The 25524-nt window shown below is 37.7% G+C and overlaps 2 protein-coding genes across 3 annotated transcripts in view; one reads left to right on the top strand and one right to left on the bottom strand.

The window, feature by feature from the left end:
- The window catches only part of dhx29 (DEAH (Asp-Glu-Ala-His) box polypeptide 29), a 28022-nt gene extending 11426 nt beyond the window's left edge, over positions 1-16596 (bottom strand). Inside the window, exons 1-19 of one of the 2 annotated variants that reach the window (XM_057818393.1) lie at positions 16279-16596; positions 14482-14561; positions 14286-14399; positions 11957-12086; positions 11751-11887; positions 11546-11680; positions 11252-11411; positions 10978-11136; positions 7708-7885; positions 7488-7608; positions 6908-7300; positions 5761-6027; positions 4598-4741; positions 4353-4529; positions 2657-2797; positions 2425-2569; positions 1435-1555; positions 556-640; positions 396-484 (exon numbers count right to left, since the gene is read on the bottom strand). In XM_057818393.1, the coding sequence (XP_057674376.1) occupies positions 396-484; positions 556-640; positions 1435-1555; positions 2425-2569; positions 2657-2797; positions 4353-4529; positions 4598-4741; positions 5761-6027; positions 6908-7300; positions 7488-7608; positions 7708-7885; positions 10978-11136; positions 11252-11411; positions 11546-11680; positions 11751-11887; positions 11957-12086; positions 14286-14399; positions 14482-14561; positions 16279-16462 (2960 nt within the window). In that variant the 5' untranslated portion in view covers positions 16463-16596. The remainder of the gene's footprint in view (positions 1-395; positions 485-555; positions 641-1434; positions 1556-2424; positions 2570-2656; positions 2798-4352; positions 4530-4597; positions 4742-5760; positions 6028-6907; positions 7301-7487; positions 7609-7707; positions 7886-10977; positions 11137-11251; positions 11412-11545; positions 11681-11750; positions 11888-11956; positions 12087-14285; positions 14400-14481; positions 14562-16278) is intronic. The other variant, XM_057818394.1, reaches the window with a different exon arrangement.
- mtrex (Mtr4 exosome RNA helicase) overlaps positions 16573-25524 on the top strand; it is a 36705-nt gene continuing 27753 nt past the window's right edge. Inside the window, exons 1-6 of the mRNA XM_057818395.1 lie at positions 16573-16736; positions 18027-18167; positions 22543-22609; positions 22691-22753; positions 23365-23477; positions 23553-23727. Coding sequence (XP_057674378.1) covers positions 16639-16736; positions 18027-18167; positions 22543-22609; positions 22691-22753; positions 23365-23477; positions 23553-23727 — 657 coding nt within the window. The 5' untranslated portion in view covers positions 16573-16638. The remainder of the gene's footprint in view (positions 16737-18026; positions 18168-22542; positions 22610-22690; positions 22754-23364; positions 23478-23552; positions 23728-25524) is intronic.

Here is a 25524-nt window from a genome sequence, read left to right as displayed (position 1 = left end):
TTTTAGAAGATGAATTATAAGTGACTTTGTATTTTTATTTAATCAGTTTTATGGATTTCTCAATGACTGAATTGTTTTTTAATAAAATTTGTTTATGTTTCTGTTATTTTTCATCTTCCTCACGAAGGTTGCGAGATGTTCCTTTTATATAACTAAATTACTTGATTACACTGGTTTCAAGCAAAATACTTCCTGGATAAAAGTAGAGAAACTTTACTAAATTTGAGTGACTAAAAAAGAAAAATGACGTCAAAAGTGTCAATTGGCTGTAGTTTTTGACAGTATATAGTTTTGAAAATCTTTTATTTTCCAATCCAAGTCCCTACAGCAAGTACGATTTAGTCATTTTTTGCTATCAAATCATCACCTCTATGAAGAGGGTTAATTTGCCTTACTTGTTCTCCTTGGTTTTTCCTGTATCGATGACAAACACAACATCAGGAATGGTGACGCCCGTCTCTGCGATGTTAGTGGACAACACAATCTAATAAGGACAAAAAAAATGATTATTTCAAGCTGTCCCCGCTTGAGAGGTTCATTTTTAAAATACAGAACCTTCCTGACGCCTGCCGGGGGAACCGTGAAGGCCGCGGCCTGCTCCTTCGAGGAGAGCGTTGAGTGCAGAGCGACGATCCTGTACCTTTGAGACACACCGCATGTAAGTATTCAGTAAACAGCAGTTTAGATTTTTATTGTACACTTGTGTAGTGCTGCAACGATTAATAAATTAACTCAAGTAATTCGATTAGGAAAAAAACTTCAAATCAAATTTTGCTGCTTTGAGTATTTAATTCGAGTGGCGTTGTAATGGTTTATTTTGAAAGTGTTTGCATTCATTTTTATTGATTTGGGTAGATACACTGCCCTCTAGTGGCAACAGTGAATATGGCATAGCTCATTTAACACGGCTAAATCCATTGGTCTGTTAAGACCAACATAAAGTTTTTGTTTGAACTAATGTTTTTTTTTTTTAATGCATTCATATTTCAATTTATTGGTCTATTTAGCCGTTATTTGTGTGAATATGCATTTGAATGATTCGTTAAGAGCATTGTGAAAAAAAACGTTAGCATTTAATAGCATTTAAGCTACCGGCCTTTTGCTATGCAAGTTGGCCAATTGTTCTTCTGTTGTACTTTGATCCTCGTTTATTTATATTTTTAATACCGTTTGAGGCTTTTTAAATAAAGGTGAAATCCTGCATAATTTGAAGAAACACTAGGGAATTTTATTTTGTATTCCATTTAATGCTCTTTTGAAAGTTCAATCTTAGCAAGCCTTTGTTTTACTTCACCTGAAATTTATTCTGCGACGCATTAAATGTTCCTAATCCGATTACCCGATTATTCGAACTAACTAGTTCATAGATTAATTGACTACGAAAATATTCGATAGTTGCAGCCCTACATTTGTGTGCTGGCACGATGACTTCACCTGTTTTTATCCTTAAAGCGCTTGTCTGAGGACAAAAGGTCAAAAAGCTGCTGGATGTGAGACAGACCAGGCAAAAATACCAGAACAGCGCCATCCAGTGCTGTGAATTGCGGAGCTTTATCTGCAAGCAAAACAACAAAACAATAGCTTATTCTTTGATTCTATAAGGTAGAATAAGGTTGCATTTCTTCTTATCATTTTTTAAAAAACATTTTAACAATTATAATTGAAATATGAACACAAAAAAGAAGATTTTGAAAAAAAAACTAGATAACACGTTTCATTTTTAATTAATATTTTTAGACTAACTTTTTTACTTGTATTTTTAATTCTTTTGTTTGTTTGTTTTTAACATGTCCTGTTCAGCTGCTTGACACAGAGAATGGAAATCTGAGTGTCCGATTGGTCTGAACAGTTTTAATGTATCACATGGGAGTATGACATACTCCCATTGTGATCTTTCAACGTGCCTCGTTCATTAGGAGAAAGCAGCGAACAGGAAGGGGTTATGGGGGACAGGAAAAAAAAATAAGAAAGAGACAGAGGAAGCACAAACAACAACAAGAAATACACTGAACGCCTACACTTTGAATTTGTTGGTGCTATTGTTGGCTAGATGTATTTCCGGTTGACACGATGTGGAGGGCCTGATGGCCAAGGAGAAAGAGGAAGGAGGTGGGGAAGAGTCAGAAAGATAAGTGATTCAGAGGGGTGAAGTGAACACAAATCAGCCATGTAAGGTGTACAACCCAGTATTTGTGTGAAACCCTTGTGAATGTGGAAATGTTGGCATCCTATTCTATGCTGCCTGATCGCTAATCATGGCACTGATTCTTTGTTAATTCTTATTATTGACAGGTAAGGGCAAGGTGTTCACCAAAATTAAGGAGTTGATTGATTGTTGTTCTTTAAAAATGAGTTTAAATACATTTTGCTCATCATTGGAAAAAATAAGAAACAAGTCTAAGCAACGATATGGTTGTGCAGTACCAAGGTAGCTGATGAGCTCCACCAGTAAGTCCATGTTGATCTTGTTGGGGTTCATATATTGTAACACCTGGCGAGTTCTGCTGCTAAAGTGATCCAGGTCGGGACCTAAATCCCAGCCTGGTGATGAAGCTCTCACAATCACCTCCTGAAAATCACCCCAAACCAAAATTGAAACTTGTTAGCAGTCAACCCAAAATGGAGGCCCGCCCGGGTAATGAAGGTGTACGTTCACCTGATGCTGTAAGGTCTTTCCCCCTTTTTGAGTGACGGAAACGACCACTTCCTCTTCATCCTCAAGGACCCTCTGGCAGTATTCCGAGTCCTTCTCCAAGACATAACCAGTCTCCTCTACTATGTCTTCTAAATGGAACACCTGACAGTAAAGGTTCACCGATCGATCAGTTGTCCAATTTCATAAATTTTGGGGAGCAATCATTTTTTTTTTTTTTTTAATTTAACCTTCCTTTAACCAGGAAAAAGTCTCGTTGAGATTAGAAAATCTCTTTCACAACACAGTCCTGGCTAAGAAAGGCAGCAGCCCAAACACAGAGTTGCACAAACAAACACAGTAAAAACAAAGCACAAAAAACTGTTCACAAAATAATAATAATAAAAAAAAATCATCAGTCATAGCCAGTGTTGTCAGTAACACGTTATTAGGCAATGTGTTACCGTAATCTGATTACTTTCAGTAACGAGCAATCTAACGTGCTCATTTTTCCAAACCAGTATTCTGATTCAAGTTAGTTTCCTTAGTGCCTGTACGTTAATATTTTGTTATTGCCTCTTAAAGTATGTAGAATGAAAAATACTGTCGTCATGTACGAAGAGCATTTTCGAATTGAAATGTTGCTCTTGAATGGAATGGAGGGCAAAACATGTTGCCTTTTCAGTGGGGTTGGGACCATCATTTGTATTGCATTGAATGAGGTGTGACCAAACTTTTGGCCTGTACTGTATGTACAGTACATACATCTTGACACTGTTCGTGTTCAAGATCGATTCAAGCTCAGTTGTTGAAGCTTTTGAAAGCTTAGGTTTAAAGAAATTCTAAATATCCATCTTGCCTCCTCAGCTGTAGTTTTGGCTAAGCAAAGCAAAGAATCGTCCCTCAGGTGCCAGTCACATGATCTGTTCGAAAAATAATTTGGACCCATTATGAAATACTTTGAAGGATTCTTGTTCAATTTACCAGCGAGGTATTTATTTTAAAGGGTAGTTCAGAATTTTTAACATTAGGCTTACTCTTCGAGTTAGCGGGGGTTTAATTGATTGTTGATTTGAACAAATTCCGTGCAGTTTGTCAGTTATTTATTAGCTTCAGGGCTCCGGAGTCGCTAAGCTAGCGCGAGTCAATGGTGGTTGTAATCAACTCCATCGACTAATTAAACCCCCGCTAACTTGAAAATTAAGCCTTATGTGAAAAATTCAATTACATGCGATTACATTTTTCTGTTGTTATTCTTATGCTGAGGCAGAAAAAGGGAGAAAAATTGGTAAAAGGTGACTGATAAATTACTTTTAAAGTAACTAGTTACTTTGATGAAAAGTAATCAGTAAAGTAACTCGATTACTTTTTTGAGGCGTAATTAGTAATCAGTAATTAAAGTACTTTTTCAAGTAATCTGTGACAACATAGCTAAATGCTGTAGATGCTGTAATTGCTTCCAAGTCTTTCAGAAGAGCCTGAAAAAGCATTGCAGCAGGACCCTCGGTACAGTCAATAAAAACAAGTCCTGAGACCCAAGGTTCTGACTCCCAGTGCTTTTTGCAGTGAAATAATTCCCCAAGCAAATTGGAAGCAGGCCAAGAATGGCCTTATAAACAAAGACATGTCAGTGAAAGAGTCTACGGGTTGACAGAGCAGAACATCCAACCCGGGAATACAAAGAGCTGGTGAGTAACAGATCGTTTTCTCTACTACTCACCTCTACGGGGAAGGTTCTTCCCGGAATGCTAAGCACAGGGCAGCGATTGAAGTAGTTTGAGAATTTGTGGCAGTCGGCTGTGGCGCTCATGAGGATCAGCTGCAGGTCTGTTCGCCTGGAGACCACTTCTTTCAGAATGGTGAGCAGGAAGTCGGACTGCACGCTGCGCTCATGCACCTGAGTAAGTTCAACGGTGTCTAGTGGAATGACCGTGGAGAGATTTTGCCAGGATGCGGTTGCAGTACCTCGTCCACGATGATGTGCGTCAAGGCGCTGAGGTGTCTGTCGCACTGGAGCTTCCGGAGCAGAACTCCGGTAGTGCAGTACAACAAGCGAGTCCACTCGCCCGACTGGTTCTCCATTCTGATCTGGTAGCCGCACAATGAAGACTGAAGACATGAAAAAAAGCATTGAAGGAAGCCTGGTGGTTAGCATGTGGTTAGCACGTTAGCCTCAAAGTCCTGAGATTTTGGATTAAATCCTGGCTCCTTGTATGTTCTCTCCTTTACTGTGAGTTATATTCCAAAGACAAGCATACACGGTTCTAATTTTTAAGGGTGTGAATGTGATAAGGAATTATTGCGATGGATGGCTTTCTGGCCAAACAATCTGAAAAAGGTATTTTAGATTAATTAAAGCATTCTACACGGCTAAGCAGCTGAACAGAACAGGTTAAAAAAAAAAAAAAAATTGACTGATTGATTGATTGATTAAAGCATGACATCTACACTGCTCTTGGGGTTAAAGGAAAGTAATTGCTTTTGTCTGTTGATCGAACATTTTCGTAAAGTTTTTGTTGCAATTTTTAGGGATTTGTTGTTATTATTTTAGTTCCAATTTTAACAAAGTATAATTAAAATTCTTATTTGGCAAAATATTAAGCCCCATTTCTTTTAGTTTGTTTAGCTTGAAATGACATTTTTTGCTAGTCTGACGGCCTGTCAAGCTTCTACGCATGTTGTTGTTGGTGTGTACACTATTGCTTTGAGCTTTTCGTCCATTATTCGTGTACAAATCCCAATGAAATTCTGTTGCCTGTAGGTTAGGAGTTAGACAGTAGAGGGCTTTCACGCCATTCAGGTCAAAGCCTTCAGCCTGTGGCAGCACAATTGTGCTTGTACTATTATTAGGGGGCTATGTCGCCAACTATTAGCCTGTGGCAGCACAATTGTGCTTGTATTATTATTAGGAGGTCATTTCGCCAACAATTTTTATTGTTTTCTTGGTTTATTATTGTGCTATATAAATAAATTTGCCTTGCCTTGCCTTGCCTTATTGGACCTCAAAATTACATAGTTGATCTCTTTGGTGATGAAGTTTGTCAGCCCCACTGTGGTGAGGATGTGTATGTTGTTGTTTATCCCTGGCTCTGGTTTGTTCCGCCACTGCGAGTAAAAGAAGTGTTTACCTTTGAGCCTGGGCCATCCTGGCAGCCTAGCTCTTGGCTGACCCTGCAGGCCAGACTCATGGCGGAGATCCGTCGGGGTTGCGTGACCACGATGTTGCAGGCTCGGGGAGCCTCCCCACCGAGCAGGAGTTCATCCAGAAGGAACTGAGGGATCTGTGTGCTCTTGCCACTTCCCGTCTCACCAGCCACCACTACCACACGGTGGCGACGCAGGGCCTCCAGAACGCGCTGACGGTGCTGGAAGACCGGGAGCTGCTCTCGTTCCGCCTAGAAAGATGCACACTTTGGTTTAAAAAATGTTGAAGAAAAAAAAAAGTTCTTTATATTGTCGGACATATAGATTAAATAGTCTTTGCTTCATTTCTTGTGGGGTATAAAAAGCAATTTTTAGGGGGCTATTTTTTTTTTAGTATAAATTATTGTATTATCTATTTGCTTGATTTCTCCCAAAAATATTCATGTTTACTTTACAGTCATTTGATTAGTGAATGAAATTACTGGTATAAATAATACTGGTAATGTTTCATTAAAATGATCAAAATTACATTATATTTATTCCATTTAAAAAGTACTGTATATACAGTATATACATGGTGAAGTTTTTGATTGTATCAATTAAAAAAAATGATTATTTTATTGTTTGGTTATTCTTATTTAAAGCATTTTTATTTTTATATCTATAGCTGCTATGTTTAGCTAATATTTTATTCCTAAATTACCTATTTATTTTTTTAAAAATATATTATCACTGGGAAACCAATAGGACCCTCAATGAAAATACACTAGGCAGTGTATGATTATATAAATAGAAGAAGTGACTTACAAAAGTTTCCCTCTCCATCATGATCATGATACGTTTGGCACAGTATAGACTGGATAGAAAGTTTAAAATCATATAATATTCTAGTACTAGCTACTGCAATACATTAACTTTGGGGGGGTGGGCTATACGAAGTGCTTAATTCTGCTTCATTGTTAGTTTTTACCTCAAAAGACCATTTTTTTCAACTTCATTTTTTTACAAGTTGTTTTTTTTCAGTTGTAGGACACTATTTAGTGGATAAAGTTGGCCTTACATATCACAAAAACTTGACATTATAAAACGGGTGTAAAGACTTTTTATGACCACTGCAGCTGCGCGTCTCACCAGGAGTCTCTGAGCCAGAGGGGACGTCCTATGCTTCATGAGGATTTCTCTTGAAGTCCGCAGCGCTCCTTCCTCCTGCCTCTCACCTCCTCTTCCCTCCATTTTCCCCTGCACACAACCCCTTCCTGTTTCCGCAATATCAAGTGCGGCCAGGTTCTCCCAGGAGTCCTCTGCTTCTTCCTCCACAGCGTCACGCCGGGTAGGATCATCGGATTGGGACTGTGACCCGTGGTGATACTGTTGCTGCTGCTTAAGACGGGTTAGGAGTCTTGCAATGAACTGATCGCGGGGCTTGTTGGCGGCACTGCGCGTCTCTTCCTGCTGCTGCTGCTCACTGTCCCGCCACTCTAGCCACACGTCCCGATAGGTTGGCGGGAGGAGCTGGTGCACAGACTAAGAAAACGATCACATTAATCAAATTACTGGAATTTTTGGGCTAGAAGTCGCATACACCAAATTAAAAGCTACATTTGTTTATATATAAGGATATCTTTGTTGGATATGTGTATCTGTTTTAGTAACAAAAAAGCTTTACAGTATTAAAGTTGACCGCCACCTGCTGATAAACATTATGAATTACCTGTCCTTTCACAAGGGTGTAGAGAGCCAGAGTGGCACCCAGATGCTGGGCCTGCATCCCATCCTCAGTCAGAATCGTTGGGCAAACTTCTAAGACGTCCTCTGTCCTTTGAACTCGCACCCTAGATTCAATAAAAAATAACACTAATAATAATCGTAAAAGTAGTAATATGAATAAAAGGAGAAACGCCAACCGTGTGACTTACAAACGCATCACTTACTTGCACCGCCAGTATCTGCCCACGGCCACCTTGTGGAAGGCTGGTGGTGGACTCTTGGGAAGGTTTTTGCGCACCCAGTCAATGAGGAACTGCTTGGGGGACTTGCCTGTCCAGCTTCGTGCCGTGTAGTCAAAGTTTCGAATGTCCTTTGGCTCATTCTTTTTCTTCTGCTGAGTGACTGGGAGGGCACATGGAAGTCAGTGTACTGTTGTTGTTGATGTATTGTTGTTTCTTTATTTATTTGTTTAATCTGAATAATATTCAGATTTGTACTACCAAAAATAATTACCCTAAAATCATTTTTGCCCAAGTCATTTTCAACCATGAATTTAGTAATAACAAACTACTGACAATTGATGCTTCCAAAAAAAAAATGTGTTGGTTTCCATTATGACGGTGCAGATTTTTAGTCATCAATGACTGGACTCTTCTCGTTTGTTGTGTTTGTCAAGGTTTTTTTGAAAAAAGTTTTAAAAACATTTGGCAATTCTGCCATTAGGCTTAGGAAACAATATGCATCCATTTTAGTAGTTGCAACAGGGTGGCTAATTAGTTAGCAAGTAATGAAACACTTGGATTTATCAATCATTTAGTATTGAATATAAATAGCTCACGGGACTGTTGATGAGCTAAGCTTTATCCAAAACCAGGGCTGTCAACAGGCTTGCAGGCCCCCGGGGACAAGAGACCGTTATAGGGCCCACCCACCCCACCCCTGCCACCGGCCTGTCACGACAACAAACGCAGTACTTTGAACGCTTTGCAAGCAATGGCAGTGTAAATTTTCAAATTATTTAATTTGAGATGGACAGTTAAGTTTAACAGACCGTAATGGGATGTGATACAATATAAACAAACAATTTCCATTGCATGTAGGCTACAATACAATAAAACTGAGAGTGCTATGCCTGCCTGCTAAGGAACAAAACAGTATAACTAAAAATCCTGTGTCTGCCCCCTCCACATCCCTGGGGTTATCAAGCCCTCAAACAGTGATGCACCTAGATTTTTTGACAGCAAAGTCATTTATAAATCCATTTTTTGAGCAAGCTCACGCTCAATGGAGAGCATGGCTAGGTTGTTAAGCCTGCCCTGTGATATGGTGGAGCGTAGGTAGTTTTTTAATGTTTTCATTTTACTGAAGGCTCGCTCTCCTCCAGCTACAGTCAGTTGGTCGGTGACAGACTCGAATCGGGCTTTGGTCCCGGTGATCGCGAATGTAAACGTTCAGTGTTAGTGGCTGTTCTTCACTTACAGACATCACCGTCCACAGCCAACTCTAGCCCTAATTGTCTGGCTTCTTGTCCCCCTTTTAAAAACTTCATCATTTTTTTCTCGTTCACCTCAATGATCTTCATCTCTTTTTTTTTCTTCGCACCCGATTTATAACGAATCGCCATGTTTAGAGTTTATAACAATGACAGATTTTAATTTCCTGTTTCATGGCACGTACGTAGTGTAACCTTGAGTGCGCCAGAGCGGGGTCAAACCATTCTCTGCTAAGACAGAGGGGTGGGGGTGGGGGGTGTTGTGCAAAAAAAGGAAAAAATATATATTTAAAATATTTAATATGTTAAAGATTTTACGTATATATCGAGTAGAACAAAATACTTAAGCAGACAATGATTTAGATAGAAAAAAAAAGAAATATGTGAATTTAAAGTAAAATAAATTAAGGGTCATTCAGGGGCTCCTATGGTCCTGAGGCCCGGGACAACATACCCGGTTGCCTTCCTCTGTCGACGGGCTTGTCCAAAACTGAGTAAAAGACTGTGTATATGCTACAAAATATGAAGAAAGCTGATTAAGAGGGCATTGTTGAGCTAAAATGCTGTAACATTGTAGCTTGCTAAGCTAAAGGAAGCCAACATTAGCATTTGTACTGCGTGATACATGATTTTGTGTAACACGTCCGGCCTAAAAGGAAGTTTTCAATTCCATGTTTTGCAACTATGCAATTCTTTTGAAAATATCTTCTGTTGCTGAAATAAACAGTTTAATTTGTTGACTAAGACAAATAAATAAAATAAATAATAAAATGGGACTTATAGTCCAATGGGACTTACATGTTTTTTTCTTGGTCAAACCATTTTTTGACTAGGGCAACAAATATATTCTATTCTTAATATATTATATCACATTATTCTATTCTATTCTATTCTTAATATATTATATCACATTATATTATATTATATTTAGGGCTGTCAAAATTATCGCGTTAACGGGTGGTAATTAATTTTTTAAATTAATCACGTTAAAATATTTGACGCAATTAACGCACATGCCCCACTCAAACAGGTTAAAATGACAGCACAGTGTCATGTCCACTTGTTACTTGTGTTTTTGGTGTTTTGTTGCCCTCTGCTGGCGCTTGGGTGCGACTGATTTTATGGGTTTAAGGACCATGAACATTGTGTAATTATTGACATCAACAATGGCGAGCTACTAGTTTATTTTTTGATTGAAAATTTTACAAATTTTATTAAAACAAAAACATTAAGAGGGGTTTTAATATAAAATTTCTATAACTTGTACTAACATTTATCTTTTAAGAACTACAAGTCTTTCTATCCATGGATCGCTTTAACAGAATGTTAATAATGTTAATGCCATCTTGTTGATTTATTGTTATAATAAACAAATACAGTACTTATGTACAGTATGTTCAATGTATATATCTGTCTTGTGTCTTATCTTTCCATTCCAACAATAATTTACAGAAAAATATGGCATATTTTATAGATGGTTTGAATTGCGATTAATTACGATTAATTACTTTTTAAGCTGTGATTAACTTGATTTTAAAAAATTATCGTTTGACAGCCCTAATTATATTATATAAATTAAATATGTAATATTACTCTTTGAAAATACACACATAAAATATAATGTATGTGTAATGTATTGTAGATATATTTTTAAATAATTCAGTTACAGAAATTAAAAAATAGCTTTTAAAAAGATAATATTGGCATTGTTTCTGTGTTACAATAACATTTCCTTCATTTCATGTAGTAAATAAATACATATTTGAATAAAGCTATGATCAAATAGTAAAAAAGCAATACTGTACTAAGAGCAAAAAATAGTAAAGAAGCTAAAAAGACAAGAGGCTAGAAGAATGTTACTTAAATAATATATTGTAAGAAACAAAGACAAGAATCATTCATGACAAGGCTAGTTCTGAAATTTCTTGGTATAATCAAGAAACTCCACTGCAAAAATACACAATAAACAAATAAGAAATGTACATTTGTTTGTAAACAGTACCTTTCTCTGCTGGGGCTTCTTTTTCTGCCTGTTCAAACAAGTTGAAGCCAATTTCTTCTTTGTCCTCGTTAACAGAGGGCATCGTCTTCTGCTTTTGGGGTGCCTCCACCACTTTAATTGCCGGGTTGAACACAGGATGTGACTCGAGTGGCTTCATTTCTGACACATTTTTTGGTACAAATTCACAAAGTTTCTTTACAGTGTAATATGCACATGCCGTTCTTTAATAACTAGTTCTAAAGCGCAGAAAATTGACAAGAACAATAAAAAGCACCTTGCTGTATGACGCGTATTCTATCTTGCGCCATCCGCTGAGCGGCCTTGTCTCCTTTGGTTTTGGCTGCCATTGCCGTTTCTTTCGCGTCATACAGTTGTGCTGTCAGGATCAAATACCTGTCGTTCTGCAACCCAAATATTGATGAATGCAGTTCAAACTTCATTATGATTAAACATATAATATATATATATACATATACATATACAATGTATGTGAAGAGATCCAAAAGACTGTAATAACTTTTATAGCTCATTTTGTTAGAATACAAATGAAGGCTTTCATTTTGCTTACCGGATCAAACTTTTCCTCCAATTCAGGGTTGCGTTGAGACAACCTCTCTTCTTGCTCCTCCTCATCCTCGCTGGACTGCTCAGCATACCTTAAAATCCAGTCTTTCATACGTGCATTATCATCCTTCACAGACGCCTAGAAAACAAACAAAAAAATTCGGATGCTGGGAACGACATGACTTTTTCGTGTCTTTACAACTCCACACCTTGCTGGTGTCTTTGGATGGTGGCACTTTGACTTGCTCGGGGCTTAGGGTTCGAGGCGGCACAGGAGGCTGGAACCTAGGCCTACTCCTCTGGTTTTCCTCCTGCATTTGCTGGCTAAAACCTTCTGGCAACTCCTCTGCAAATGAATTATGTTACTTGGAGCAGCTTGACCTAAGAACATACTGTATACTAAGTGCAAAGTTACCATCTCGAAGGTTCAGGCAGAGCCAGTCGAGGGCAGAGTGCAAATCGCCACCATAGAGCACGCTGCTCTTCATGGCCTCCTCGATGTGTTCTCGTTTAAAGTTGAACTTTTGCAGGGCAGTGTACAGATCCTGCATGGACAAAAAGCAAAATATTTTGGCAAATGTAGTAGGAATTTTTCATGTAATTTCCGTTACACTGGTACCTCTACTCACGAACATCTCTACATACGGAATTTTCAGGTTACGACAGACCTCAACAGGAAAATATTGCCTTTTGTTACAAAAGAAATTTCAGGACACGAAAGGGGAAAATACAGTATGAGCTGCTATTCGCAGATCCAAGAGAGACTGAACGTAACATACTAATAGCTGCCATATATATAGCTTATATAGCAGATATAGCTTATCTCTGCCATTGGCTGTTGCCGAGCATCTTCCTGGGATCCAACTGGCTAAGAGTGACCTCCACTGTATGTGTATGGGTATGTGTGTATCTCAGTGACCTCTTCATTCGCCATAACGTGTTCCGACAGCTTAACGTGAGTGTATTGACTTTTATTCTTTATTCTTTGTTTTTTTGTACATTATGAACTACTCTCATTTTATGTTTATTGTGCAATAATCTAATTGTAACATGTATTTGTTAATTTTTTTATGTATATACAGTATATCAGTGGTTCTTATCCTTACTAAATGTACCGAACCCCACAAGTTTCACATGTGGATTCACCGAATCCTTCGGGATTAGATAATACCAATCTTTTTTTTTCCAATTCAAAACCAATATATCTAAGATAACTAATAATTTAGCAAATCCCTGTTCAAAATTCTTCAACGTTAAAAACAGGTCAAAATTTGAGACCATGCTGCCCATTGGTCTGTTGTTTTCCCTCATACCAAGTGCGAGTCAACCTTCCACTGAGCAAACCGGTTCCTCCTCCCATCAGATCGAGGACTAGCAGTTAAAAGAAATGGAATAATGGAAAAACTCACCTGGCCACTCACCTGTCAATAGATATCTCTAACTTGTGTTTTAGTTTTCTGCTAATTATTTTTTATCTATTAGTACCGTATTGGCCCGAATATAAGACGGCCCTGATTATAAGACGACCCCCTCCTTTTCAGGACTCAAGTTTGAAAAAAGACTTTTGAACACCAAATTTATTTTTACACTGAAAATAATTACAGCACATCCGAAGCAAATGATTATAACAATGTATTTGAGAGAAAAAGTATGTTATTTTGCCTAATTTAAATCTTAATATCTGAACATTTAAATATGTAAACTAAAGTGCAATCACATTCGTAAATGAATGTTTTCTGGTTTTTGAAATGTAAACAAACCAATCTATTGCGATAAAACAAAAAAAATTGCAATAACTGCATTAACCATTATTGTACGGCGACCTTGAGTGCCAGAATAGGCGCCTTCAAATAAAATGTATTATCATTATTATTAAGCCTGTAAATTGGGGGAAAAAAACAGTCCAAAACCTGGTCTAAAAGCATTTTGCCTAGATTTAAAAAGCGCACGAAAATAGGGCTCTGCGTTTCCATACCTTCGCCGATCCCTTTAGACTTACTCACCGAACCCCTGGGGTTCGACCGAACCCAGGTTAAGAACCACTGATCTATATGCTTTGTAAAAGACTTATGTCTGAATTTTGGGGGGCTTGGAACGGATTAGGGCATTTACATGAAAAATGTGTCTCTTCTGACGGAATTTTCAGGTTACGAACTACTTCCAGAACCGATTAATTTCGTAAGTAGAGGTACCTCTGTATTCGTATATAATTGAATACACTTATATTTATGGCAAGTGACTATTTTTGGTCATTTGAAAAGACTTTACCCGATAAAGACCTGCGGTCCGCATACAATGACACCAGATCTTGGGTCATGCAGGCCCCCGTATTAACATTTGCTATACAAGTGTGATTTACATCACCCAAAATGTAATGTCTGCAAAACAAAATGTATGAAATTTAAACGAATAAAAACAGAAACAATCTAGTTGTGGCCCCCAATAACACTGTAATGTTTTTTTTTTTTTTTAGTTTTATAGTATTTAATTCATTGCCTGTCATTGACTGTGCATTGTATGGCCATCTTTCAGTACCAATGATGTCCCTGGAGTGGACACCCAGTCCCTTTTGACTGGAAGAGGCTGGCATCGAATTAAAGCTGCCAGGACTCCGATTCAAAATAGATTGGACATCAAGCACCGTCAGTGGCAGCCAAAGAGTTAAATGAGTGTCCTAATATGTGTTAAGAATCTTAAAAAGCTGCTTTTCAGAAGAAAATATGTGTGATTGTGTTCAACCTCACCAAAAGTTTCTTGTTGGTGAGTCTTCCCGACACTGGCCCTTTGTCGCCATTCTCCTGCCGGAAGTCATTAATCAGCTTGATGATCTTCTTTTCCAAGTCAGCTTGGATGGAAACCTGTGGTACATGCATTCCCCCATACATGCGGCTTTTAATATTCAAGTGTATTCAAGAGAATACACCAAATGCTTAAACTTACTTTCAGGATGGATTTGTCCAACACACCACCTGTGTCCACCTGGGCAATGTTGGCCAGACTGTAGGTCTTTGGAGCTGCAACTTTTAATGATAATTTACATTATAGCACATATGAGGTCATCAATATTTAGATTTGGGACTTGCTTAGCTGATACTTGTATGAAAGACTTGACTAATATGCATAAGCGGATTTTAAGGGGGGGCCAAGGGGACCAGGCCCCCCGGTGGCCGAAAAGTGTCATTGCATTAAATTGACTTTCCTATATATAAATATAAATATAAGTTGTAACACAGTAAAACTAGAACAAAAATGAATGAAATGAACAAAAACAAAAAAAAATTTATAATGGGTCAAAATTATTTTTCGAACAGATCATGTGACTTTAGACGGTTATTTGCTTTGCATATAATTTTCCCTCCAAAAAAGAAAAAAAACAGGGGAGGGCAATTTTATTTTTCAAATGATTTTTTTTCTTTGATTGAAAACATTTTTTTTGATTGAAGCAACGTTTTGGGGGGAGTGAATGATTTAGACACAAATGTCCTACCCATAATATGGCCCAAACACAAAAAAGATTGCTTCAATCAAAGAAAACATTTGAAACACATTTGAAATACCAGGACATTTTAAATCAAAATCTGTTGCTCTCTGCCCGAAAGCTGAAGATGGGTCGTCACTGGGTCTTTCAGCAAGACAATGACCCTAAACATATGGCCAAATCTACACAGAAATGGTTCACCAGACACAAAATCAAGCTCCTCCCATGGCCATCTCAGTCCCCAGACCTTGTTTTGTTGGCAAAAGGGGGTTGTACAAAGTATTAACACCAGTGGCGCTAATAATTGTGACACACATTATTTGATGTCAAATAATTTTGTCTTTATCTGGGATTTTTTCCCCACTGAATAAATGCACTTGTATTAAAGGTTGGATTTTTCCTCTTTTTTTCCATTAAGGTCCTATATTATTTGTATTTAAAATAATTATTAGAAGCTAAAAAACACATCTTAACCAGGGGTGCCAATAATTATGGAGGGAACTGTAGTTGATTTATGATTGACCGGGAAATATACTTGAAAAGTCATTGAATTATGGATGAGCGGGCGTTTTGGTTGAAAACATAACATTGATTCAGCGTTGTTCCAATATTATTAATAATCGAAATGACATTTAGGTTTTGTAAGGATTTCAACGTTGAAACATTAATTAAGGGTGCAAAAGTGACGTTGATAGAGGAATGTATGTTGATCCAACATCTTTTCAACGTCGGTCTGCCATTTGGGTTATAGTCAGGTGCACTTTATAGCGCGAATATTAGGGTAATTCAAGGGTTAATTTCGATTTATGCAGAAATTCGGGTTACATCGTCAGCCTAGGAACGGAACTCGTTCGTAACCCGGGGACTACCTGTATTTTAAGAACTTGCCCTCTCCCACCCGTACCCCCATAAACCCTTTACGCCTGAAAACCGGGGCCCCGGCTGCGGCCGTTCCGCCACCCCCACGCTAAGTCCTAAATCCAATATTATGGTATTAAAAATATGTGAGAAAAAAATATATAATTTGTGCATGAAAGACTTAAAGCCGTTAGAGCAGTAGGATGGTAATGTGTTTCCTTAGTTTGAGTGTTGTAAGTGATAATATGCCAACGTAACTATGGGCAATGTAAAAACACTTCATTTTTAGAGCAACTCGTCTGTCACTGTGAGTAGCAGGCGCAGCCAATGAATTTGAGAGTACATCCAAGCTACGGTAATGAATTACAGTAGGAAATAGACATGACCATTTCAAAAATTACCTTTAGACTTATTGTCTTTAGCTGCTTTGCTCAGCTTGCCGTTCCCCGGTTGCTTCTTTGGTTCGTCCGCCACACCGTTCGGGGCTGTGGGAGCACTACCCCGGCCTGATGCCGTCGCAGCACTCGCCGTACCGACAGCAGCCGCGACTATCGGCGGTGCTGATTTTTTCTTCTTACCACCCATTTACCCACTCCGACAAAAACAATAACGTAGTTGAAATTTTAAATGAGTACCTTTTTGGAAAAAATACGCACGCTATGCTCACATTTGGGTCGTGTGCATTTTTGGTACCCTTCCGGCCACCGTAGGGGACGTATCATACCCGCGTTGCATTGTGGGAAGAGTGCCTTACAACAATCATGGCTGATCCGTTTGGAGATTTGTTCAGCGTGTTTGACGACGAACAGAAGCCCACTACGAGCAAGCAAACGCCGGCCTCTGTCGCTACAGAAACTGGGTAAAATCCTAACTTTATTCTAATAATTTACATCCCTTCACTTTTGTTTTATAAAGACAATGAGCTGTGACTCTTGAGAATGGACTCACGTGCAGTGTTACGTTAATGGCTAGCTAATATATTGAAACTAGGGTTGCATCCACCACGATTTTCTAGTCGATCACAGACTGCCAATCTCGATTTTTTTTTTCTTTTTAATAAACACGACACACTTTAAAAGGAACTACAGTCATTTTCATTATTTGTTTCTAAACAGATTAAATTTTTGAAGTGCCGAAAATGTGCACAGGCTGAGAGCAATTTAGTGCTGAATCGCTGAGTTAGCGTAATAAACTCTTGTCCTGGTTCAGCAGGATTTCTTTGGGTGGGTCTAAACAGGGTACCAGATGTTGCCACCTAGAACCCTGATTTCTGGCCCGCCCCTCCTGATATACAAAAACTAACCCTTGTCAGTGTCTGTTTGGCACAATTGTAACTTCCTTATTTGCTTTACCATCAGCTTGCCAACAGATATTAGCCCCCAGCCCCCAAATACATCATCTCTGGCTTATGTGATATATTATGTGGGCTTTGTGTAATGATGCAATAAACACAGCTTGCATCATACAACACACTGGCAGATAGTAGATGCATTCTGTTTAGCCAGTGCTTCTCAATTATTTTCTGTGACACCCCTCCCAGGAAGACGTAAACGTTTTGTGCCCCCCCCAACTCTCTGCCGCCACTGTAAATAGTATCATTTGTCTAAAAAATTATTATTATAAGTACACCTCTGCATAACATTATGTCCTTAAGTAATATAGATTAGGGCTGCAGCTATCGAATATTTTAGTAATCGAGTAATCTACTGAAAATTCTATCGATAATTCGGATTTTTTTTTTTTTTTTTTTTTTAGATAAAGAGCAATTATAAATATACATGATAAAACGAGACATTTCATCTAATATTGAACCATATTCAGTCAATCAATGTCTTTATTTTCGATGTATATTGTTGAAAACAGCTAACAATTGCATCTCAGATGTGACTAGAATAAAAAAATACAAATTCACTTTCACTCAAAAAAGTAGATTTTAGTAAAAAAAAATATATATTTCTTACCTAAAAATGTAATCACGCTTGATAACACACATCACTTAAAAGTTGTTAAAAGGTGTTTTCCCCACGTGTTTCAATTGAATTTCCCCCCACTATTTGAGAAGTACTGCGTTTAGCTAACGTAAAGGGCATATGTTTACTCAAGCAATTGTAATAAAGTTCTTTAAATCTTGGCCTTTTTCTTAATTCAGGAAAGCGACAGTTCTAGATAATGACAACGATGCTCGCCCTGCTACCAAGACCAAAAGGGAGCTGCCGGACATTGACGGAGGAGAGGAGCTGAGTTTGGGAAAGAAGGCTCGCCTTGACCCAGTCTCCAACAATGACCTCAAGTGAGCATACTGTGCTTCATACAGTAGTTTTGTCATCAAAATTTGGTACATATGGTACACTTCAGATTCTTCAGAATGCTGGGACCAATACCCAGAGCGAGTTGAGAACCCTCCCAAAATATTTGTAATTCCTTACATTGACAGTTTAAACACCTAGTGTACCTTCTATTATTTCATACTCACCTTAATACTCATGGAGCAAGGGTGTCAAACTAATTTTTGTCATGGGGCATATCGTTATGGTTTCACTCTGCGGACCATGGCTCTGAACCCACATAGGTACACTTCATACATTATCATATTAAAATGGACAAATTGATACCTGTTCAGGTAATTAAAAGTAAGTGAAAACTTCTGAACAACTATTCAATTTATTTTGAAAGGATCCAATACTGTAGCTCCATGTTTTTTTTAAGCGACAATAGGCAGTTCTGTCATTTTAGCAAGAATTGCGATTTAGATCAAATTCCATGGAACCCCCAAAGGGTTGAAATGAAATAAATAAATACATTTTGAAGTAAATACGATTTTGATAAATAACAGACAAATTGTGTCATATGGCCCTTACATTGTGAAATAAGGTAGTAATATTATGATGAAAAAGATTATACAAGCTAAAAAGCGTTGTTCATAAAGTATTGTCATAGAATTCATAACCTATTGACCTGACACGGGAAACGGGGCCGATTCGTAGGGGGCCTATTTTCAAAAAGTTCAAATTCAGATTTGGGCTGTCAAATTTATCGCATTAACGGGCGGTAATTTTTTTTTTTTTTTTTTTAATTAATCACGTTACAATGACACCATTTATGCACATTAAGAGTGAAGAGAATGCCACCGGCCGCTTGGGGGCAGCGCCGTTCCATACTAATGTTATTCCTTCTAATAGTGGGAGAATTGGTAATTGTGAGACGTTAATGCTGCTGCATTGTGCTATTTGTGTTCCACACATATTTCTGTAAGTTTTCTTTCTTTAAGTGGAAATTATGTATCTCTTGTTGTATTTTGGGTAAGATATGTACAGAGATATGAAGGTGATTGGACACAGGTGTTCATTGGACCGCACCGTTTATTGGCATAAGCTTCGGCAACTCCTTCACAAAAAACATAAGTATCATTTAGTGAAAGCCCAACAAAAATAATATTCCCATCTCTCAAAAAAATAATGTTCACAAAAAGAAAAGCACTTTAGTCTGTAGTAATGAAGCCCTATTCTCACACAGTTAAACATCAATGCAAAGCGAACTGGCATTCCCAATCAAATAGCTATGCAAAATACACATAAAACTTACTCAGACTTTGGTCACTCTGTTCTTATTGTTAGTTTTATTCTTATTATTATTAACTCTATTTTTGATTGAATTTTTTACAAATTTTATTCAAATGAAAACATGAAGAGGGGTTTTAATTAGGGCTGTCAAACGATTAAAATTTTTAATCTAGTTAATTACAGCTTAAAAATTAATTGTAATTAATCGCAATTAATCGCCATTCAAACATCTCTAAAATATGCCATATTTTTCTGTAAATTATTGTTGGAATGGAAAGATAAGAAACAAGACGGATATATACATACAACATACTGTACATAAGTACTGTTTTTGTTTATTGTAACAATAAATCCACAAATGGCATTATTAACATTCTTTCTGTTAAAGTGATCCACAGATAGAAAGACTTGTAGTTCTTAAAAGATAAATGTTATAGTTACAAGTTATCGTAGTTTTATATTAAAACCCCTCTTCATGTTTTCGTTTTAATAAAATTTGTAAAATTTTCAATCAAAAGTAGAGTTAATATAATAATAAGAAGGATAAAACTAACAATAATAAAAATAGTGACCAAAATCTGTTTTACGTGTATTTTGCATAGCTATTTTGATATGGAATGCCCGTTCATTTTGCATTGTTGTTTAACTGTGTGTCAGAATAGGGCCTCATTACTATAGACTGAAGTGCTTTTCTTTTTGTGAACATTATTTTTTTTTGGGAGAGATAGGAATATTGTTTTTGTTGTGCTTTCACTAAACGATACTTATGTTTGTTGTGAAGGAGTTGCCGAAGCTTATGCCAATAAACGGCGCGGTCCAAAGAACGCTTGTGTCCACTCGCCTTTACTGTATAACATATATCTGTACATATCTTACCCAAAATACAACAAAAGACACATAATTGCCACTAAAAGAAATTTAGAATTTAGAAGAAATAACATGAGTATGGAACGGCGCTGCCCCCAAGCGGCCGGTGGCATTCTCTTCACTCTTAATGTCCATAAACTGCCTCATTGTAATCTGTTTGAGGCAATGTGCGAGCGGGTCATTCACTGCATGCGTTAATTGCGTCAAATATTTTAACGTGATTAATTTAAAAAATTAATTAACGCCTGTTAACGCGATAATTCTGACAGCCCTAGTTTTAATATAAAATTACTATAACTTGTAACTATAACATGTATCTTTTAAGAACTACAAGTCTTTCTATCCTTGGATCCCTTTAACAGAAAGAATGTTAACTCATTCACTCCCAGCCATTTTCACCAGAGCAAGGCCCTTCGCTCCCGGCCGTTTTTTCTGGATTTTGACTGATTTTGCAAGGCCCACAGAAAATTCTGTTCTATTGCTATATAAACTTGGAACCCACCAAAAGAAAGATTAGACTCTCTTCTTTCGCAGAAAAAAAAGTAAGTTCGTATCTTATTCCATTCTTTAGAAATCAGCATTAGAAAATAGCTTAGTTTGAGCAATTTTCCAATTTCTGATGAAAAAACGGAGAAAATGAGCTTTTTGTAAACGCATACATTTCAAACATAGCTTTGACTTTAACAAAGCTATTTTTTGCATTAGTTACATTCCAGACATCTGAATAATGTTTTCCTTTTACAAAATACCATGAACAACCAGACAAATAGAGCTTTAGATAGCAAAGTAACAATTTATTCACACACGACTACTGAGAGATGACGGTTTGTCGCCGAGATGACGCCGTTGTCGCCACGTCAGCAGTGTAAACTTTTCCCCCATCGTTGTCTGTCTCAGAAAGATGGATTATTTTTGCATTTCTGCAGGGTCTGCTTGGCGAGCCGCTCCACGGGGGGGTTTTACTCGTTTTGCACGGTCGTCCAGCGCCTGGCGTCCCAGGCGTCCTCTCGTTGTTTTGTTCGGTCGGAACGCCGCCTGGCTTCATGCCGCCAGCGCTCTGAACATGCTGCCCGGCCGTTCACTGCTGTTGAATCGGGTTGCCACGTCTTACAAAATGCGCTACTGCCCTCCAGTGGCCAGTTTTATTGCTTTAAAATGGGTTTGGAGCGTTGTTCTTTGTTTCTCAGGTACAGCGGAAGCTGTATATGCTTCTTATAAAAAAAATAAAAAATAAAAAAAAAGCGCAAAAGAAGTACAAATACGTTTTTGGGACAGTGGAGCATTTAAAAATAGAACGTATTTATACGTTTCTGGGAGCAAATGAGTTAATGCCATTTGTGGATTTATTGTTATGATAAACAAATACAGTACTTATGTACAGTATGTTTTATGTACCGTATATATCCGTCTTGTCTTATCTTTCCACTCCAACAATAATTTACAGAAAAATATGGCATATTTTAGAGATGGTTTGAATTGCGATGAATTACGATTAATTAATTTTTAAGCTGTGATTAACTCGATTAAATATTTTAATCGTTTGACAGCCCTAATTCAAATATGTTCAAAACCAAAGCTACTACTGACCTAAAACCAAAACAGGCACCTATCTTAGCCATATATGAGTCTCCATGAGCAGTGTCATCAAAAAATTCAAAGCTGTTCCCTTATATAATCCCGATTAATTATTTTTTAGGTATTTTTAAGTATAACAACACTTAAAATCTAAACTTTTTATAGAATAGAATAGCCCTTTATTGTCATGATACAGTTATACAATGAAATTGTGGAGCATTTCCCTTTGCAGTGCAGGTTAAGTTAAAATTTCAAAAGTGACTTGCAAGTATAAAATCTAAATAAACAAATATAAAATGAGTATGAGATAGCCCTATGTTCAGGCAGTGCAAATAATCGAAGTGAAGTAGCAGCAGTTTGACAGTTTAAGGCTTTGAATATTGCAAGTGAGTAAGAATTGCACATAGAATATTGCATAAAATAGAATATTGGAGTATGCCTTGGAGCATTTCCCTTTGCAGTGCATGATAAGTTAAAATCTCAAAAGTGACTTGCAAGTATAAAATCTGGAAAAAATGTAGAACGCAAACACTTTGGGATTCAGACATTTCTGTGAGACCAGAAGAATACACTGATATTTCAGAAAATAATTTTTGTGATCTAATGTAATTTATTTAAATCCAAATCAGCCAAGTTTGATGGTGTTGCAATTGTTTGATTCAGTATTGCAGAATTTATGCCCCAAGTCAAAGTGGAGCCAGTGGAGACAGGGGAAGGCTGCTCACATGAGGCGAGTAATGCCGTTTTAGTGGATTTTTTTCCTTGATTGGCTATTTAAGGTTGTTAACAATGTTTTTGCTCCATGTGACAGGTCGCTCTGCCAGCCAGTGATGAATATAAACCTCTCAAGCCTCGAGTTGGAAATGCAGCCAAGGTATATTTTCATAAGTTTAAAAACGCATGTTCCCATAGGAAATGTACTGAGTAACATTTAAACAAAAAACAGTCGTCAGTACTTGAGACTGAAACCAAAATGTAAAAACAATAAAACTAGGACTGTCAAAATTAATCAGTTAATCAAAATCAACAAGTAATGGATCATTACATCATTCAACAACTACAATATTCTGATGAGCGATTAATCGTTTAGCGCCATACCGCGTATAATTATCCAAATCTTCTTATTTCAGCCTCTCAACAGTTAACATTTTACTGATGTTGGTAATCCTCAATGAAAGTAGAATAATAATCCATGTGAGGGTGGCATGGGGTGGTACATGTCACGTGCCCAAATAAGTCTAGCATGCAGTCCAACAAATGACACACAATGAGCAAAAATGTCATGCATTGTGAACTTTTGACAGAAACTACTTAGCATTTTTGTGTAATCTCGTCAGACGTAAATTTTCAAGCGTCTTGATATGTTTTAGTCAAACAAGACACGTGGTTAGATCATCATTAAAAAGGGGGCAGTCGACGAAATATTTTCATTGTCATTGTCAAAGGAAACAACACTGATTCTGAGGGTTTTTCTTGTCCTAACAGGAGTACCCTTTCGTTCTGGACCCCTTCCAGCAGGAGGCCATTTTGTGCATCGACAACAACCAGTCTGTGCTCGTCTCTGCGCACACTTCGGCTGGCAAGACTGTCTGTGCCGAGTGAGGCCCTGATAATATTCAATTTACGAAAATTTGTGTTGTGGCGCTTCTTATTCACCCCTCCATTTCCCCTAGGTATGCCATCGCGCTGGCCTTACGCGAAAAGCAACGTGTAATCTTCACCAGCCCCATCAAGGCGCTCTCCAATCAGAAATACCGGGAGATGTACGAGGAGTTCCAAGACGTGGGGCTTATGACAGGCGACGTCACCATCAACCCCACTGCCTCTTGCCTCGTCATGACAACAGAGGTGCGTCACCATCAAAGAGTCCTTCTTTACTTTATGTTATCCTCAGGAAGAGTAGAAAAGTTCAGAAGTAAACTTGACCGGGTAACATCAAGAATGTTCCTGGGTCAATTTACCTCTTTTTTTTTTTTCACTTTTGAATAGTTTAAACAAGCTCCAAGGCATAATGACCAGGGAACAGCAATAATGCTGACTGGCCCGTCAATCAAATTGACCTATATGAGAAGCATCCACCATTTCCTGGTTTAAATTAACCCAGCACATTGACTGAGCAGCACCATTGAACCAAGGGCATGTTTGATAAAACACCCCTCCCCCGACCCCGCACCCACCAAATATTAACGCATGTTTTTGTGGACATACTGTGGGGAGAACAAGTATTTGATACACTGCCAATGGGAAAACCCATTGGCAATGTATCAAATACTTGTTCTCCCCACTGTATATTTCGTATGGTGTATAATTCAAGTTTTATATAAAAAATGGAGCGGTACTGTCAGAGAAAGAAATTTCAGAATTTTTTTTTTTTTTAAACCCTTTGATTATATCCCCTATTGTGATATGAAAAAATACAAGTAATATAAAACTAAGATATGTAGAACACCAGATGTTTATCCCTTTTCCCCTTTCAACTCTTTGACTGTTTATAATAGCAACAATTCAAAAGAAACTATATTGAGGTGAGCACAAACTACTGAATCTTTTGTGTGAGTTTTAATGATTTAAAATGTAATTTATTCCATTTCATCCCTCCTGAACACCAAAATGCTCAGTGCTTTCAGCACCACCATCTGGCTATCATACGAGATTCATAGAACCATAGTTAAATGCATAACTTTTGTTTAATAGTCCTGCCAGACTTTTGGTTTAAAAAAAAAAATCATTTTCATGCCCAATAATACTGTAGTAATTAGAGGTGTGCAAAATTTCGATTCTTAGATTATTCGCGATTCGGCCGTGGAAGATTCGAGAACGATTCACAAACATCCAAATTCCGATTATTGAAATATGCCAAGTAAAGCGGAAGAACACAACACTCAGCGCGCCGTGCGGTCTTCGGGACGGAACGGAGCGAGAGTAGCTAAACATCATGCTTCCCATTACCCGGCCCCTCGGGTAATGCCAATGCTCAACTCACGGCTCTAGCTCACGGCTCACAGCTCAACTCATGCAACGAGATAAAAAAACAACAACAACATACCTGACTGCTGCCGAAAAGCTGCTACAAAGTACATCCATATAATGTTACGGTGGATATCATTTATATAGGACTAGATGCACTATAGATTTGGTAGTGTTAGCAGCACATCTACAAAAAGCTAGATGCGGGCGTTATAAACGGCCGCCATCTTAAAGCAGTACACTTCCCTGCAAGGCTGTTGTAGCGAACCTTCCAAGCAAACCTAATTAACTTTTTATCTAAAGTACTCCTAAATCGGTAAAATATTGACTTGAATCTATCTTTAAAATAGTTTTAAAACTTTCACATGTCGAAAGTTAACAAAAGGGAAATTATGGAATAACGGGAGCAATTTTAACAAATTTAACGGTTGATTCACAACATTAAATTAATTGAATGTAGTTTAAAGCTGCTGATACAGAATGGGGACTGGAGTTTTTTATTTAATGTTATTTTTGTATATTTGTTTACTGCTATATGTTAACTTGATACTGAAATAGTAGTGTGGTTTAGCCTGAGAGGATTTTTGAACAATTTTGGAACTAATGTACAAAACATTAAAAAAAAAGAGAGAGAAAAAAATGGAGGGGGGTGCATCAATAATCGTTTTATAATCGAAT

This window comes from Corythoichthys intestinalis, chromosome 17 (assembly GCF_030265065.1).
Source record: "Corythoichthys intestinalis isolate RoL2023-P3 chromosome 17, ASM3026506v1, whole genome shotgun sequence".
Classification (NCBI taxonomy): domain Eukaryota; kingdom Metazoa; phylum Chordata; class Actinopteri; order Syngnathiformes; family Syngnathidae; genus Corythoichthys; species Corythoichthys intestinalis.
This window is presented reverse-complemented; position numbering and strand designations above follow the sequence as displayed.